Source organism: Pseudoliparis swirei, chromosome 9, assembly GCF_029220125.1.
Source record: "Pseudoliparis swirei isolate HS2019 ecotype Mariana Trench chromosome 9, NWPU_hadal_v1, whole genome shotgun sequence".
Lineage (NCBI taxonomy): Eukaryota > Metazoa > Chordata > Actinopteri > Perciformes > Liparidae > Pseudoliparis > Pseudoliparis swirei.
Window position 1 is genome coordinate 12,870,381 of NC_079396.1, and position 17,995 is coordinate 12,888,375.

A 17,995-nucleotide genomic window follows, 5' to 3' on the forward strand; every position below is an offset into this window, starting at 1 on the left:
CAAGTAATTGCAGTTTAGCCAATCCTAATCACGGACAATAAGATGCAGTTTGACACATAACCCAGCCTTTTCTTCACTGTATTAATAATAATCATACTTTTGTATGTTTGACCTGGCAGATAATGTATATTACTTGTGCATTTTAAATATGAGTTTATTTTCAGTGACAAAGCAGCATGTGACTTGTCATTACATGTCAATGAGATTGACATCAAAATATTTCCTTGATGTTCCTCCACAGGTCGATGGAAACATTTGATTTCAAAAGCTCTGAGTGTTGATCACTGGTTTGGTATTTATGGGACGAAATTGTAGTTTTTATTAAAGGTGCCAGAGAGCCACGTGGGGAAAATAGCTAAATGATGCTGAATTCCATTGAAGTTTGGTTTCAGGGGGCAGTGGTTTGTGCATGCTGGTTCACTGTCATACGGTTGCTCACTTATTGGGACACGTGGATATACTAGACCCATTGTTCACGTCTTCAGTAACACCTGGGCTTTTCGTGCTGCAGTCAAAATGTCTGCTGTAAAACCAATCAATCTGATTATAGACATGAGAATTACAAAGCAGTGATTCATACTACAACCGAGCTATCGGAGCAGGGTTTTATCATGATTTATTAAATGTGTTATCGTTTCCGTTTAAACAACTTCATGACTTTTTTATTATTTTCTAAAGAGCAATGGAGAGAAAATAAAGTAGAATATAAAGGCATTTAATGTCATTGACAAAGGAGGAAAAAGCACTTTTGCAGGTGTACATAAGACGTTACCTTCAGGGAGGCGGAAGAACTAAACTAAGCACAGAAATGGTCAGATCAAATAAATGGCATAACAAAAACAAACACACATTATGCAAGCTTATTTAGTTTAATCTATAAAGGATAACAACTTAGTCATCATGCCATTTAATTGTCTACATTTAATGTAAAATTAAAAGTGTGAAACATATGCAGTAAAAGGATTAGACATGGGAGCAACTTTGAAAACCCAAAGTTCTGAAAGTTAAGACTGAAAAGATCCATTGTGAAAAGAAAACTTCTTGGCAAGGGCATCCCGTATAAAAATAAATGGTAAATCATATATATCAGGAGCCATGTTGACAGAACCATTAACAACACTGGAACATTTTCAGAGGGCTAGATGAAGGCAAGATTAGTGTGCCTGGCACATTATGTGAACCCAATGATAATATTCAGCAACATTTCATTGCTTCTAAATAACAGAAACTAGTCCCTTCTGGCACTATATGTTCTGATTAAAGTGTATCTTGCTTCCCTTTTCATTCTTCCTTAGTACTGCAACAATTCTTGCATTGTGATTTCACCTGGACGTCATTGAGAGAAAGATGACCACTCCAACTATCATAGAGGCGACTTACAATTGGTTCCAGAGCCCTAATTCAGAAACTGCATCCTCTGACAGAATTACTGGACAGCCTGCATCATGAGACATTAGCGTTATTCATTTACCTATTATACATTTAAAGCCAATCTTACAATGAGGATGGACTAATTTCACCAACAAACTCAACATTTAGGATTTTCCTCACGCTCTGTGACAAACCATATTAATAAAATATATATAAGCATTCAAATGCAACATATCTAATACATATTGTACATTTTCGATACAACAAATAATAAGCCTAATTATAATGTCAAAGATGTTCTTTGTGAACAGCTGGGTGGACACAACCAGCTTCATGTAGGTCAATTCCAATGATGAAGCCCAACAACCCTGATGTTGCCCTTTCTGTCTGAACTGCCTGCCGTGTGGGCTGTGAAAAGACGAACAGGCCAGACCAGAGCGACCAACAATGATACATGAGGGTCACCGTCAGACAATATACTAGAATTCAATGGAGACACTTTCTAACAAATGCCCAATTATCAGCCCGTACGGTCTGAGAGTTCCCTAATGGTTCCATCACCTCAGTCTCTCAGCAGTAAAAACTCTTTGATAGTCTCTGGTAAAGGAAGCTTTTTTACAGCAGTGGGTAGGAACTGGACTCCAAGACTCTGACGGACAGCACAGCGCGCCAGAGAGAGAAGCGTGGGAGCCTGAGCCACCATGTTGGTCAGCCTCGCCAGCAGCTGGGGATCCTTACTCAGCTCCCTGGGAAGGGTGCCGTCAGCCCGTCGGATCTCAAACCGCCCCGCTGCCCGGCACAGCAGCTCCAAGCACTCCTCCTCCTGCTCCTGCTCGGTACCCAGGCCCCGGGCCAACAGGGCAACCAGTCGGGAGATAGGAGTCTGGCTCTTCAGGTTGGTCACATGGACCTGAGCTCCGTAGTCTAATAGCACTTTGACGCTGTCCAGGTTGCCCTTCATTGCTGCCCAGCTCAAAGGCGTGTCATCGTTGTAGTCCCTGACATTGGGAAGGGCGCCGCTCTCCAGCAGGGCTCTCACACACTCTGGGTTATCTTTGAAGGAAGCCCAGTGAAGTGGTGTGTCCTTGTTGCCGTCCAGGGCGTTTGGCTGGGCCCCGTACTCCAGCAGCAGCTCCACGCAGCTCTCATCCTTCTCTGCTGCATAGTGCAGGGCTGTTCGGTTGTATCCATCCAAAGCATTCACCTGATAAGGAAGAGTAATGAAAAGAGCAATGTTCCGCTTAGTGGTTAACAAAACTTTGAGCCATAATTCAACCGTGCATGCACTGTGAACAGCACAAAGAGGTATGTCTTAGGAGTATGAACTGTGCACTTGACATTTTGGACCAAGTATGTGCAGCGGCAGAGAGCGCAAAGGGCTGCCTGAAGTGGAATATAGATCAGAGGGTGTGGTAGTTGGGCACCAAAATAGCAGACGGGAAAAAGAGAATTTCGAGGTCCAGAAAACACCAAACTGCTGTTGGGCTGCACCACAAAAACACAGCCCTACATTTAGAAGTTTGGTTCACCCACAAACAATATTCTGGAACTGCTTGTTACCAAATAGTGCCAATGAAAACTATTGCCTGTGATCCAAAGTAACAGGGACAGTGTTTCTGAAGAAACGCGTTGCTGTTGAATGTGGGCCTTTTTTACAAACAAAACCTTCTGTGGGTTTATATGGAGGCAGAGATTAAAAAAATAGACATCTCTATGCATGGATGAATCTAACTAGAATTGCAAGGCTTGGCCCGGCTGGAGGAAAGTAAGAACATTAGTTTTTGTTCTTGTCATGTGGAATATTAGGCTTTATAAAGAGGCAATTTTCCATGACCACTAGTTGGAGTTAATAACAGCGCAGTGTGAAACAAAAAACGTAAAAAATTGTTGTGTCTTAAGTGTTGAGTGAATCCAACACGAGAGTTGGTTGTCAAATGGCAAATTTATGTCAAAGAAAGCTCAATTGTAATTATCTAATTACAGCAGGTCCATGCTTGTTTATCAAGGTTTTATTTCATTTATTTGTGCATTAATGCTTTTCAGCAACCACCTAATCAATTTCAAATGTCAAAACATTGTTGAACGCACCAACCGGTTCGAGTTATAAAATGGGCTCCTGCTCAAACCTGTATCTCTGTTCCACGTGAGGGATTACCCGTCACAAGCAAGGTTGAACTCTTCGCAGGTTACCTATAATTTCATACAGTGGCTGTCTAAGATTTTTATTAAATTAATTTACGACTTTCCATTGTATGCTATGGGGAATGGGTCAGTGTGTCGGAGACCTCTCAGTCCTACCTCCGCGCCCTTCTCCAACAGCAGCTCTACACAGTCAGCATCGGCGACCATACAGGCACAGTGCAGGGGCTTCAGTGTGCCATGCATCCGGTTTACGTCAGCTCCCTGAGGGCACACGGGAGGTAAATGATGTCACTATAAAACTGATGAAACTAAAAGATTATTCTTTTTTAAGTTTGGCGAGAAGATGAGGCCTACCTTACGAATGAGATCCTCCACATTGTCGTGTGGGAATGAGCGAATGGCAGCGATTGTGCGGATGAGCCGCTCGGACAAGGAGTATTTACTTTGAATGCTTTGCATGATGTACCACATAGTAGAGCTCATGTGTAACTGGGGACCATGGCACCAAGGCCGGGGCGACAAACGGGCTCACTGAAACACAGTTGAAAAAGTTGGGGTTAAAAGTTGGAAGACACAATGGAGTACTTCACTGAGAAAAACACTTTTAAAAAATTAATTTGTATCCATTTATGTATTGGCTGAAGACTTTCCCTCATGGAGATGCGTCGAAGTGTTTTATTTAATTGTGGCAAAAAAATACATCCAAACTGTAGGTTAGTTCATTTCATCTCAAATTGAACTGATAATACATAATTAGATCTGCTAAGACGAGTTATATCGCATATCGGTGGTCCAGTTTATCATGGGATATTTGGGAGTTTAAGACAACCTTTAAAAAAAGTAAATAAGTCAAATTCACATTAAGATAAACAATGGTATGCATGAGGACAATCGCCAGTGGTTACTTTAGAACCAAAAAGAACACACACGTCCGATAAATTGACACATTTTGACAGTTCTCTCCATAAGTAGCAGATGACGTGAGCTCCCTCGACAACAGGCTCCACAGCGAAATGAAACAACACAACAGTGACGCACGTTGTACGCCAAGTAGGACATCTAACAAAAGGATTACTTTAATCGTGTCAATCACAAGAGCCGTTTGACGCTAACGGGGCTAGCTGGTTAAGAGTAAAGAAATAAACAAACAAATCCCCTCCGAGACAGCTAGCTAGCTAACGTCTGCGAGCTAGCGAGCTAACGCTAGCGTCGAGGAACCAGCCACTCGTCGGCGAACACATCGAGTGACATTCACGGGAAAAACTTGTGAACGAGATCTCCGCCAACCGTCGACAAATAAACGAGGCCGACGATGCAACGTACCGTTCGTGGTCCTCAGTTTGAAGGTCTGCCCGGTTACCGAAGAGACCGTCCGCTGATCGGTTCGACCCAAACACAAAGCGCCAGCGCGCGCGGCCACGCCCTCCGCCTCGAGCGTGTCCCCTTTATTCTGTTTTGTTTATTTCGTAATGCCCAGAATCACAAACTGTACAATCCGTCCAAGACCCGACATCCTCTGTCCCGGGACCCTCGCATCGGAACATGCACATGTGTCCCCCGTGTTACCACGGGACCGAGCTGGCTTCACACAACTTGATGTGTTCTTTGAACTCCAGGTTTGACAGGAAGGCACCGCCACCAAGAGCACTTCCTTTCCCAAAATAGGCCTGCTATGCAGCGGGCATGCCGCGAGTGTCTCCGGCTCATGACCATGTTAAGGTCCAGTCCAGCAAGTGGCCGAATAAACATGAAGACTGGCAGCTCAGGCGGTCCCTGCCGGTTTGTCCCCGGTGAGCCACCAACACACACCGGGTATTAACCGAGTCTAGCTTTAAAGTTGGGTTGGGACGGGGGACTCATGTAGCGCATTCAAGTCAGATATTAGAGAGAAGCGCGTTCAATTGAATAGATTTGACTTAAAACTAATATTTTGATAACTTGATTATTAAATATGGTCTGTCAGTTGATCAATTGTTTCAGCGCTTTCTGTTATCCAACATTCAAGATCCAGGCCGTCGTTATGCATCCTGGTTTTGACACCGTAGGTATGAGCCAGAGGGTTTAAAGAATTAAAGCAGATCAGATTGGCGCTAAACTATGAGTTGATTACTTTATTCGTCATTCTTGGTTATTTAATAAACTGTTGAAGCAAAACAAAACATTGTGTACTCCCAGGTCTCCAGCTTTGCTGCTATTCATTGTGTGATGTGAGCATACACACAGCAGTTTGATATCACCATTATAAACTTCAGGAAATTGTAATGAAAATGATTTATATAATGTGAGCAGGTATACAACGTGTCACATTTTAGTTGCAAGACTACGTTCTGCTTTATTTTCTCACTTTTCTGCAGGTCTCACTGGAATCGTTTCTTGTTACTGGGCACTTTTCTCAATCTGTTTTTTTTCTTTCCAACAGGCCATTTGAATCCAGATACTGTACTTTTACAGATTTCATGGCAGATGGCACAACTTAAGGGGAAGAAATAGTTAGCTAAAGACGTCTTTAAATCCACAAGGCTGGGATCTGTAAAAGAAATACTTAAGACTTCACTGCTGATTCTGAAAGTCTAAAGCCCATTTAACCGTTGATGTGTCCGGACTAAACACATGAGCCGAAAGAAGTAGACGCTGGAAAGCCAAATCAAAATAATTTATTTTTGGTGACATTTCATACAGTTATAGGATTGTGTCTCAAACACTTGGTTGATCCATTACTATATTTCCTTTTGCCACCACAACCCAAATTAATAGAAAATAACCCAAACATATGGAGGGAGAGGAGGGGGATTTCTGTAGGTATTTGCAAGCCTGTTAACAGCAACCATATTCTAAAATTATTTCACTTTAAAATCATAAGATTCTTTTGAAAAACAAGTTAGTGCATTTATTTTATACTAAATCACTAGCCGCTGATACTCATTAATGAAAAGACACAACAGCCCCCGTGATCGGTTACTCGTTTTACTGCATTACTAAACCCAAAGTCAATGCATTAGGTACTGCCGCTCAGCTGACATCGCCAACAGTTTATAAATGTCATAAGCGTGATTTTATTAAGCCAATGCGATTTCACACAACTTTGGGGAAACCAGCCTACCAAGATTGGGAGAAAAGCGTTGTGCATAAGAATGAAAATAAATACAATTTAAAAAGCAATACATACGAGTCAAACTTCAAATTCTAAGTCAATCTGTTTTTCAAAAATAAAAAAAAAGAAAGAAAACAAAAACTCAAGCACAAAACAATCTGGTGGATACCTGCTGTCAAAAGCCTCTTTAAATTCAGTACTAGAACAATTACATTCGCCCACACACATTTTCTAGTGAATGGTTATCACACTATAGCATAGGCAACTACACCTCTACAGCTTCTTCAAAATCCAGTTTCACTGGGCCAAAAGTTTCCCCAAGACTACAATATTTAGCAGACAGTGTCAATAAAAATCAAAACTTTAGTCTAGCACACTATGATCAGAGGCAGCTGGCACAGAGCACGTGAAAATGTTCCAATTTTCTTTATACCAACGACTTGCCTGCCAAATATCATGTAGCTATCATCCTCCGCTAACCACACTCCAGTCTATTTTTGACACTATGCCATTGTTAAGAACAATTCACAGATATAAGCTTAACCTGGATATCCTGTGATGTAGAAAAGCCAACCCTCACCTAAACTACCAGGTGCACTGAACAGTCAAATGTTATTATTAAACCATTTTTTTTCTTCTCCTCTCCCTTCTTGGAAAACATCACTCTACAACCAAATCAAACATGTAAACAGAGAACCTGACTGATAAACATGACAATGGTCTGAATGCATCAGAGTGGTTAGACACAAACCGGTTCAGCTAAATGGTGATAAAACGTAACATGAAAACTTTGGACCAGGCTAGCAGGTTCACCACGGTCAACAGGCCAGTGGATCTGGTTCAGACAAAACCACACATCTGACTGCGTCTTACATCAACAGTTTGATATTCGATTGATACAATGTAAGCCAATTATGAACCAGGATCGAAATACCACCATAGAACACATTTCATTAATATACATTGGAGGACCACACTGTCTGGTTTCAGGACCGATTCAGAATCTCTGCTGTAGAAATCAGAAATCATCCATTACATCAATGCAACAGCACACTGGAGCACTTCAATCAAGTTGCTAAACAATCAATGCATACACAGACGTCAGCCAACCCTTCAGTCATACTTGCAAACCTAAAGCACACAATAAAAAGGAAAAAGAAACTGATGTCTCATTGCGTGTTAGTGATATCTTTGTATGTACATGACATATATGCATGTTATTTTCTTCTTAGTGCATATTGTTCTTGCAGACATCTCTTTAAAATAAAATAAAAAGTAGATGGCCGATTACGCGGCCCAGCATCCCACCTCTCCCTAGCAGAGCAAAAATGAGAAGGCCTCCAGATAAATCGCACTTTTAAGCATAATGCTGGAGGCCAAAACAAGATTGGTTTCCTTTTCAAATAACTCATCAAAGTTCTTCAGGTGTCAATTTGCCCATTTGTCCAGGATGTCCCGGTCTCATTGTCATTTTTAAAAGCTTTTCTTTGGACAAGTCCCAGGGGGAAAAGGTGGCTACCATAATGTTGTTGCTTTTATGTTATTCATTTTTATATAATTATATATCCATAATCTTTTTTTTCATTCATATCAAGTTTTTACTTTGGCGATACTGGTGGGATATTCTGCTCTTTGCCAGTGTGCCTGTAGCCTCCCTGTGGGGCGCTGCGTTGGGCCGGAGGCGGGCGCCTCTGGTCCCGGAACTTGAGGCCCCCGGTGCCTCTCGGGCCATTGCTGCGGTAGTAGCCTTGAGAGTCACGTTCGCGTGTTGGTCGGCTCTCCTTGCATTCCCATCCCCCCTCCCTGTCGTGGCCTTTCTCTTGCTTGTCTCCAGAACCACTGCTGGCGCAAGGCTCCTCAGCCTTGTTTACGCGCAACTCTCGTAACGGCTGGCCCGACGCGGTGCCCGTGGAAGTTGGGACAGGGGCCGCAGGCAGAGGGTCCTTAGGTGGCCGTTGGCACACCTCGGCATAGCTGAGCTTACGTGGCTCCTGAACCGAGGCAGGAAGAAGGCACAGTGAAAAAGGCTTTAACACAGAATCACATTTACACATGGATATTATAATTCCCCTTGTCAAACCCTCAGATCTCATAATCTTAACGCTCATTGGGCTAGGAGTTAACGTTCTGGACATTTGGTGGGAAAGGGCAGAGAGAGATAAAAGACAGAAGCTAAAGAAGAGTAACAGGTAGAGAGAAGAGGAAAGAACCAAAGCCAGTCAGTCCACTGCCTCATTACCCTCTGCGCAATAGATATCATCACAAGGAAGACAACTATGGTAAAGTTGCAGGTTGTAATTACAAAGAACCAGATTCTCACCTGTACAGGGGTGGGAATAGTAGCTGCAGCAGGAACCGCAGTGATGGGAGTCGCCGGCGTGGTGGTAGTGGGAGCAGTAGGAGCAGAGGGCTGAGGCCTGGAGCTAGGCACAGGTTGTGTGGTGGGGGGTATGTTCACGGTAGTCTGAACAGGTGTGCGTGGAGCCACTTTTGGAGCAGGAGGCTCCGCCCGTTCAACTCTCCTCTCTTGCCGAATAATACTGTCAAGAGAAAAAATGTCAGATATTAAAGTTAACATTATAGGTTTATATATGCATGTGCTGGAGTTCAAGCATGAAATCTCTCGATTAAATTGTAATTGTTGAGACAGTCGTACCCAGGGGCCGACGGTCCAACTGGTTGAGGAGCATGTTTCGTTGCTGCCAGGGCAAGACGTGAAACAGCCACAGCCTCCTCTGCAACTGGTGATTGTCCTGAACCTGGACTCACGGTGGCTTCTTTATTGGCTTGTTCAGTCTATAAATATAAAACGTATGAAGTTCCCGCTCTAAGCTCTCAGTGAGGTTTATCCAAGTGATGTTTGTCTTAATTTAGTCTTACCTTGTCTCGGTACAAACCGCGTAAAACATCGGCCATTCGGTTTTCCAGCACTGGCTCTCCCTGTGTACTGACCACGCAGCCAGGAAGAGGTGGGAAATTGGTAGCAGCCAAGTCAAACTTGGGTGGAGAAACCTTGACCTCGGCTAACGGAGCAGGCCTCTGGGAAAGGATATTGATATGAAGCCAACCAACAGAAATATTACGAGATGGTTCATGCTTTAAATACAAGATACGAGTCTTAAGATATGAAAATGTATATTTACAGCAATCCGGTCGTCCTCTCGCCTTCTCCGTGTTCCTCTGTAGGTTGTGCTGCATCTGGAATGCAAATGATGTGCTCTTTCAACAACGACTCAACAGTCAAGCGTCAACAGCAGCCCATAGTCAGGTAAAACAGCTTTACCTTCCACGTCCAGCCATGCCACTGTCCTCATTGGGTTCCGCAGAGGAGAGATGTGAGAATGCGGCGCTCAGGTCAGCTGTCTGGACTGGGATGCTGGTGACAGAAGTGGGGGGCTGCGGACTGTGGAGTCCAGTCAAACTCTCCAAGGGGACGGGAGTCATAGACGCTGAGGTCACCTCACCTGTCCTCACCTGAGGCTTCACATGGTTTCTGCCGCAGAGGGGAAAGGTGAAGTGATCTCAGTCAACATAAAGTTAAAATGATCTCTTATACTGTAACCAGTGTTTCCTTTACAGTTTGCAACCAGAGTTGAAAACTGAGACCAAAGGGAGTGTAAAACATTCGTTAAAGGATATCATGACCTTGTTTTTAGAATAAATGTATCAATGTTGTTCAGGAATACTTTAATATGTTTGACCGTGATTCAGATCTAATTGAATGGGCTATGATATGTTAAACCACTGTATGCTTTTATAATTGGAGCTTATGTTGTGTTTGGACATTAATGCCATCACATATAGAAAACTAATCAGTGGTTACGAGTTGGGAATTGGAACAGACAGCATTACGCCTATATTTAAAAAAGGTGATGCGTTTTGAGTCCATTAACAATTTTCAGATAATGGACACAGAAACATCTAAATGAGTTTAACGGAAACACTGGTGTTCAGTGTGCTGGAGGAATAAGACTGCAGGCTGAGTCTTCAGGGTGGTTATATAGACATGCGGGGGGGGGATTGAAGCTGTGGAGACGTTGATGGCAACATACTGAACGTGTGGGAATCTGCAACACCCATGTAACTCACTTAAGACAGACTACTAATATCTTAATGCAGCACAAATAATGCTTTGAGACAGATATTGTTTGAAGACCGAGCAGCGTGTCACATGGATTGTAATTCTCAAGTCTTTGACCTTCAGATCTCATAATCTGAACGCTCATCGGGACAGGAGTGAAGCTCCCGGCTTTGGAGGGGAAGGGTAAAGAGACAAGAAAAGATATGAAAAGATCAAGCAGAGAAAGAGTGAACCAAAGCCAGTTACTCCACTCCCTGGTTTCCCTCTATGCGCATATTGATCTCATCATCAGGTCGGACTTGAGAAGAGCCACGGGAGATTCTTTGTGACGCTGCTTTTTCAATACATCAACAAATTGGTCATATCTTGGAGAGATAGTTAAAGTGTGCACCATTAAAGCTTAACAGCTGCCTGACCTAGACTCCACTGCTGCCCGGAATGTATTTGTGTAATAGCATCCAAAACATGGCATGTGGCAATACAATCACTGACTGAGAAAGCAGCAGTAAAATGTTGAAAAAGAATAAGAAAACAACAAAGGTAGTTTGTTGTGATGGAGGGGAACCGTTGCATGCAACGCAAAGAGGACGTTTTTGAGCCATGGTGGCCATAACTGGAAAAAGCCAGTTTCAGAATAAGATGGCCGCTGCCATTTAGTAGGCAATCCTTCATTTATCAAATGACATGACAATTCCAGGATGTCCGTTAGCTGGCAACATTTACACTGAGGAACAGGTCATGGCCATAAAAACCTCGGCCCTGTTATGGATTTAGTCTCTTGGCTGTTGCAGTACGGTAAGAGATGAGAGTAGCGATGAAGCTTATTGGACAGCATAACAGTGGTACCTGAAGGCATTTATTACATTCTTTCTTGAATAGAGGGGGACACTGTGGACAGTAAGAAGACAGGGAGTGAAGAACAATTCCCTGTTGAGGAAACGCTATCTTTGAGAAAATGTAACTGCAGGTGACCCCTGACGTTCACGGTTCAACACTATTCAGCAATAGATAGACACAACTAGTGAAATATTATTGTAAAACAAACTGCGATAGAATAATCACAGATGATATTAGGAAAAAGAAGTCCATACCGGTTTCGGTTGAACGGGCGGGTGATGTTTAGAGGACTGGAGCCAGTTTTGTAGTGTCCGGCAGAGCCAAATCCATTCACGAAGCTACTGTTGGGAAACGGAGCCTGCACAAGAAAAGAAAAATACACACTACGTCATGCATACAATTTGTCACCTTATTTATTCAGTTGCTGCCACAAAAAGGTGAAAACCGTTTAAAGCTGAACATTTTAAACCAACTGTTACACAAAATACTTTTATGCTTACTGACAACTAAAATAGCAAGAGGGGAAAGTCTTATTTTAATTCACTCAATGCATTTCTCTTCAGATGCTACAATAAAGATGGTCATCAATTACAGACGGTGCACAAATTGCAGCATTGAAGGTCGCTTCTTTGGTCACATTTGAAGCGATTAATGTGAATGACACAAAAACTAAGTGGACGTTTCCAAGTGTATTTTGGGACTGAATATTTTCAACTGAGGTGCGTGAATGGTAATTTCCAAAGTAGTAGGTATGTCTCACCAGAGGAGTTTCAAAATATGGTGTGGGCGAAGGCGTCCAGGTGGGAGGTACGATGCCGTAGACTGGGTACTGCTGCTGGGGGTAGACATGCTGCACGTAGAGCGGAGAGCTGTACTGGGTCTGGGTCTGCTGAGCATACAGGCAGCTGTCCATGCTACGGTAGCCATTCTTTGCAAAGAATGTGTTGATGGCCTTTATCCTGGCCTGTCAGCATGGAAAACAAGGGAAATGAGTGAAATGACTAAAAACAACTTCATTAAATGGTATTTCCGAAATGACCATTTTAAATTGAACTCACCATGATTGGTTTTTCCTGAAATGTTTTCACTTCCTCTCTTAAATACTTGTATGCCTAAGGAAGCATAAGAGAGAATTATGAGACAATTCAGCACGTCACTCGAGACATTGAAAAGAGTCATTTGAATTTCATTACCTGTTGCGCATCAGTATCCGATTGGAATGTGATGTACCAGTTGTTGTTGTGTGCGAATTCAACACTTATCACCTTTGGACAGTTGTCATTTTTGAACAGTGACTCTACTTCCTGTGAATTACATGAAAAGAATAGTCTCAAACGTTAGGTTAACGTCTACATCTTCACGATAAATAGATGCTTCCAAAAGACGGGCCATGTATTCACAAGTTGCTTCACCTCCACAGGTGTGGTTTCAGGGACCTCCCTCAGGATGATAATACACCGCTTGTGATTAGGACGCACTTTCTCCCCTTTGTCATCAACTTGTACCATAGGAGAGGCTACGGGGAAATTCAAGGTATTTAAATCTAGACACATCACATATGTATTTATTTGCAGATTGTTTGAGCATCATCTTAACTTCTCTGCTTACATTTCAACACATCCAGGATAAGGTCCATGTCAGTGGTGAGGACCTTGATGCCCTCCATGCTGGCAATGGTCCAAATAGGGACAAACTGGTCACTGTCCATCTGGGACATCAAGTACAAATCCTTTGAGAGGTTCTCTCTGAAACACAAAGCAACAGACCCATGTAGATTAGAATTATCTTGGCTTGGAAATAACAAATCTACTTTTCAAATTCTTCAATATAAAAAGGAAACACGCGGTTTGAGTGTTTACCGCTTACCTGGAGAAATAAAACTCCAACTCCTTCTTTAGAGACTCTCGTAGATTCTCAGAGGAGATCTTAAATTGCGCCTCAGTTTTGGAATCCACTGAGAACCAAAAGGAAAATGTCAGCGGCAATACAACACAACTGTTTTTAAAGTCTTATACGTTATAATTGACAGGGTTGTCATGTCCGGTGTTGATGCCAAGTCAGCACTTCAATCATATGTAACAATGGCAGTAACATAAAGTCATTACAATCAAATTCACTCAATCTCAAAAGACAAGTCAAGCTACTTTATTACCAAATAAGACGTGAAAGGCAAGATATGAAAGTACTATTTAACAATGAGTACTGGTATATGAGGTGTTTTATGGCTGTATGCGACTACAAACTCCAGGAAAATAACGTGTGCTTTCACACTTTCCCATACAAGGAATGTCTAATAAAAGCTTGTTTTTTTTGCATTGTGGGGATGTAGGATCCAGTGTTTATGGAGATTTAACTTTCCTAGGAATTAAAATTGCTGAAGTATCCCTTTAAGAAAATGGTCTCATGGAAGAGGTGAGAACAGGTCAAACATGGGTTAAATGCATGTTAAACACGGGATTTACATGTTAAAATTGTGAATGAAATACATATAACTGCATGGGTTAGATGTAGTGAAGCAGTCTGTGTTCAAAGTTTCCCCTTGTAATAAGAAAAATGTACCTCTGGGGAGAAATTAAGTTAATGAGTCACCGTAACAAAAGACTATACCCACTGGTTAGCACTCAGTAAAATCACCTGCTGAGGTGATCAGTTGGTATGAAAACCTCCAGACTGACAGAGGTCCATATGTGAGACCTATTTGTGAGGCAATAGTCACAGAACAAAATTGTATTCAACCTGTGAAAAACTATGCTGTTAGACCTCATCACATCCAAACTAAAGAGAATAAATGTAATGTAAAAAGATTTTTTTGTTGTTGCAGTCATCGTTTGAGTGTGGGGACGACTGCAAGCGATGCGACTGACCTGAGGTCCATGTGGTGGACTCGGCAGGGAAAAAGCCCAACTCAGGAGGGTCCATTCCATTTTCTGCTATCTCAGTGGGGCTGCTGTCATCCAGGACTGTGAATCCCACAGTGAACTGCTTACACCCGGCAGAGGAAGGCTCAGAATAACCTGTGAACAAGGTAGAAATGTTTTCATTAACGGGACACTATTTTTCAGGGCTGCTTCACCCGGTCTATACATCTCCCAGTTCTGATATTTAATTAGGCTGATGGATGTGTATCTCACCCTCACTGATGTCTGAGGGGGGCCAATGAGGGCTGTTGGTAACGGCTTCGCTGGGGGCCACAGGCATCTCCTGCCACACCTTGGCATTTGGGTTCAACCCGGCGCCCTTAGAGGTGACCTTCAAAGCAGAAATAGCAGGATCAGACATGTTGCATACATATCAAAACAGAATAAAGTATTTTTCTTCGATTGAGCAGACATAACAGCCCCAAAAAAAAAGAGTAGTGTGCATGCAAAACTGGCAAATATGTATATTTGATTGCGACAAGACTAATAATCTGACATTGGGCAATGAACATCTTCAATGCATTAAATAAACCTAAAAACTGCTCAGAGTAAGTTCCCATATACTTAGGAATACTATGACCATGCAGGCGACAGACAACTTTGACTGCACCGGCAGGTGAGATCACCAATTACTTTAATTGTATATTGGAGGCACAGTGCCAACAACAAAAATCTCGATGGCGGGAACACCCACATACCGTTGGGCCTAAATATTCCACAGAGGGCACCATGATCCCCTGTAGACTAAAGTGGATGTTACCCCGTTAACCTCAGAGTACAATGATTTAAAAAACATTTGAGGAACCACAATGTACGTGTAGTCATAAATGTTGATTAACATGCGTGTTACTTTCACAAACGTGTATATTTTTATGCACACTAAGGATTTGCGCTGACTCTGTATCAAAGGGGCTCTGGACTGGCAGGAGATATCCTGACCCTACAAAAAGCAGTGGCCAAGAATAGACCCCATGCTGTACATATTAAGGCATACAGATAATGATGTTAACCGTTTACAGACAGATCCACCCCCTTTTTAGCAAACGCACTCCGCCTGACGAGTACAGCTGCCAGTTCCAATATTCATCAAGACGCCTCGATCCAATTGAGACGATAATGGTTTAAAGAACATGTACGAACCGTGCAACTTGACACATGGTTGCAATGCTTCCGTGTTACAGGCCATGGAAAGCCAAGTACCGTCAGCTGACCAAGCTGCGCAGCACAGGCCGGGTATTTGCAACGCATGTCAGCGAGCTAGCACAGCTAGCCAGACGCACGATTAGCTAACAGGTAACAAGAGTGAACGAACGTTAACCCTCAGTTCAATAATCGAGGCATCGATCACACAAGTCACACAAAAACTCGATCGGTAGCTCCGCTCCCGTGACCACAGCCACCATCCTGCAGCTGTGTCGTTCACTTAACTTAGAGGCTTATGATTACTCAGCAAACTACTTAATGAGCTCGTTACAGAGGCTCAGCTAGTGTTAGCTCACTGTCCGCAGTAAATAGCAGGACAACGATGAGTGTGAAATCAGCTGATCGCGTAATAATGGAGCAGCGCTTCAAGCTACTCACGTTATTAACGTACTAGCTTCAAGCTACTCACGTTATTAACGTACTAGCTTCAAGCTACTCACGTTATTAACGTAGCAGTTTCAAGTTGGTGACTGTAATTAACGTACCAGATTAAAGTTGGTAACAGTAATTCGCTTACCAGCTTCAAATCGGTAATGGTAATTAACGTAGCAGCTTCGAGTTATTCACGGTAATTAGCCGTGTGTTTTGCCTGAGATTATTTTAGCGTGATAATTGTAATAACTGTCAGACAGCGATCACGCAAATGGCGAGAAAGTGAGAATGAGTATCTTGAAATGCGTCTTTGTTCCATTAATGTTGAACGTTTGCCGAGTGGATGTGGAGGGTCGTACCGAGCTCCCTTGTCCCCACAGAGCACTGGTCTCGTTAGTCTCTTCGTTAGCTTCCAGGCTACAGAAGGCCTCTCACTCACCATGCCGCTCGACCCTCCCTCGCCTCCCAGCGAAGCCTCGTCCTTCCCACCAGTCTCTGGTCCGGGACCGGCCTCCTCCTCCTCCTCCTCCTGCAGCTGCGGCGGCTCTCCGCTCTGATCTGAACTCATCAGCCGCTCCTGAATCTTCCTCTGTCTCTTTCTCCCGGTCCCCGCCTGCCACCTCCTCCTCCTCCTCCCGAGATACGGCCCGGGGTTCAGCAGCGAGTCCGGTTCCCTCCTGGTCGACTGGATGCAGCAGCTCTCTGAAACTAGCTTACTGGCTAGCTAGCCGGTTAGCAGGTGTGCTACGAGCTAAAGCTAGCGACCTAGCGTGCTGTGGACGACGCGAGCTAACAGCTAACAGCTAGCAGCTCAATGAATCAAACGAGCACGCTGAGATAGTGGCGGGATAAGCGACGCCAAAGCATGGCTCTTCTTAGACCACAGTAGCCGCTGGCGTTTCATGCAATATTTCACCACACAGCGGCTTCGTGAGGCGCATTCCTGACCGGGCGACCGGAGCGGACACTGGTCACACGCACCCTTCCTCAGCTCAGGCACACAGTCCGCCGACGTCCCGGCGGCCACCGCGAGTTCTCGGTGACCTCTGCAGAAGACGGTTCCTTTTCCGGATCCTCGCTGTAGTTTTATTTATTGATTTATTTACATTTTATTCAATACATATTTGTTTGTCCTCCTTATTTTAGTGTGACAAAGGCTTATTACAATATGTATGTCCTGATGAGTACTTCATTTACACGTACATATACGACGATTGTAGCTTGGTGTTATTGGATTTTAAATGATAAAGGGTCAATTCCATCTACTTTTATTCTCAAGTTTAATTCGAAAAAACTTTATTACAACCACAAAAGCAATCCTTTATTTCATTTCAAACCACATTCGTAAAAATCAAGATGATAAAAAAAGACAACTTAAAACAAATACTTTTCTCAGTGTATGCCTGGACACCCTTCCAAGTCAATTTTGATCATTTCAATTTCCTGGTCTTATATTAGATTGTGTAATATATAAAGGAAATTTAGATACACATTTCTTTATTGAGTTAATACACTGTTATCATTGTAATGATCATAAAGGATGATCAGTGATTACCAGAAGATTAAGTCTCTCTGAAGCATCACAAGAGAGAGGAGAGCTGTGATGTCATCAGGATCAGGTGATGAGTGACTGAAAACACTTACATTAACTCCCAAAATATTTAGGTCACACAGTATAACACTGATCATTTAATATATCGTATTGGATTATTGATGTAGAAGGGCTCCACTGCTTAAACTTTGTTCTTAATAAAGACCATTTTTTGAAAATGGTGATTATTATGATTGAGTGACTGGGATATTCAGGTTTACCACAGCCCGTTGGATGTATGTTAACTGGACGAGTTGTATATCTGTTGCCTTTGACTTAATATCTCCAGATATCATGCATCATGGCTGACTTAAAATACTTTTGAAAAGTTGTTAATCTATGTTTGCACTATGGTCAAATAGGAATGACAAGCACATACATTTTGAATT

General features: G+C 42.9%; 2 protein-coding genes across 2 annotated transcripts; both read right to left on the minus strand.

The window, feature by feature from the left end:
* Positions 1 to 699: 699 nt before the first annotated feature.
* On the minus strand, positions 700 to 5,242 carry asb8 (ankyrin repeat and SOCS box containing 8). The gene is made up of 4 exons (XM_056422942.1): positions 4,837 to 5,242; positions 3,868 to 4,044; positions 3,670 to 3,774; positions 700 to 2,575 (listed from the first exon to the last, which is right to left on the minus strand). Exons 2-4 carry the CDS (start codon positions 3,994 to 3,996, stop codon positions 1,934 to 1,936), a joined length of 876 nt encoding a protein of 291 aa, XP_056278917.1. The 5' UTR covers positions 3,997 to 4,044; positions 4,837 to 5,242; the 3' UTR covers positions 700 to 1,933.
* A 910-nt stretch (positions 5,243 to 6,152) lies between these two features.
* Positions 6,153 to 17,008, minus strand: LOC130199680 (la-related protein 4). The gene is made up of 16 exons (XM_056423386.1): positions 16,455 to 17,008; positions 14,654 to 14,771; positions 14,387 to 14,536; positions 13,389 to 13,476; positions 13,131 to 13,267; positions 12,935 to 13,038; positions 12,716 to 12,826; positions 12,581 to 12,634; positions 12,283 to 12,486; positions 11,777 to 11,880; positions 9,888 to 10,097; positions 9,748 to 9,802; positions 9,485 to 9,643; positions 9,261 to 9,400; positions 8,925 to 9,144; positions 6,153 to 8,595 (listed from the first exon to the last, which is right to left on the minus strand). Exons 1-16 carry the CDS (start codon positions 16,581 to 16,583, stop codon positions 8,203 to 8,205), a joined length of 2,376 nt encoding a protein of 791 aa, XP_056279361.1. The 5' UTR covers positions 16,584 to 17,008; the 3' UTR covers positions 6,153 to 8,202.
* Positions 17,009 to 17,995: the final 987 nt, after the last annotated feature.

What these genes read in the sequence shown, in the direction of transcription:
- LOC130199680 (XM_056423386.1), bottom strand. Translation starts at nt 16,583, where the DNA reads ATGAGTTCAGATCAGAGCGGAGAGCCGCCGCAGCTGCAGGAGGAGGAG. An exon ending in GAGAGGACGACCGGATTGCT is followed by an intron (nt 9,644 to 9,747) that starts GTAAATATACAT and finishes ATCCTTTCCCAG; the next exon opens with AGGCCTGCTCCGTTAGCCGA. An exon ending in GTTGGACCGTCGGCCCCTGG is followed by an intron (nt 9,145 to 9,260) that starts GTACGACTGTCT and finishes TTCTCTTGACAG; the next exon opens with TATTATTCGGCAAGAGAGGA.
- asb8 (XM_056422942.1), bottom strand. Translation starts at nt 3,996, where the DNA reads ATGAGCTCTACTATGTGGTACATCATGCAAAGCATTCAAAGTAAATAC. An exon ending in TGGAGGATCTCATTCGTAAG is followed by an intron (nt 3,775 to 3,867) that starts GTAGGCCTCATC and finishes GTGTGCCCTCAG; the next exon opens with GGAGCTGACGTAAACCGGAT. An exon ending in TGTTGGAGAAGGGCGCGGAG is followed by an intron (nt 2,576 to 3,669) that starts GTAGGACTGAGA and finishes CTTCCTTATCAG; the next exon opens with GTGAATGCTTTGGATGGATA.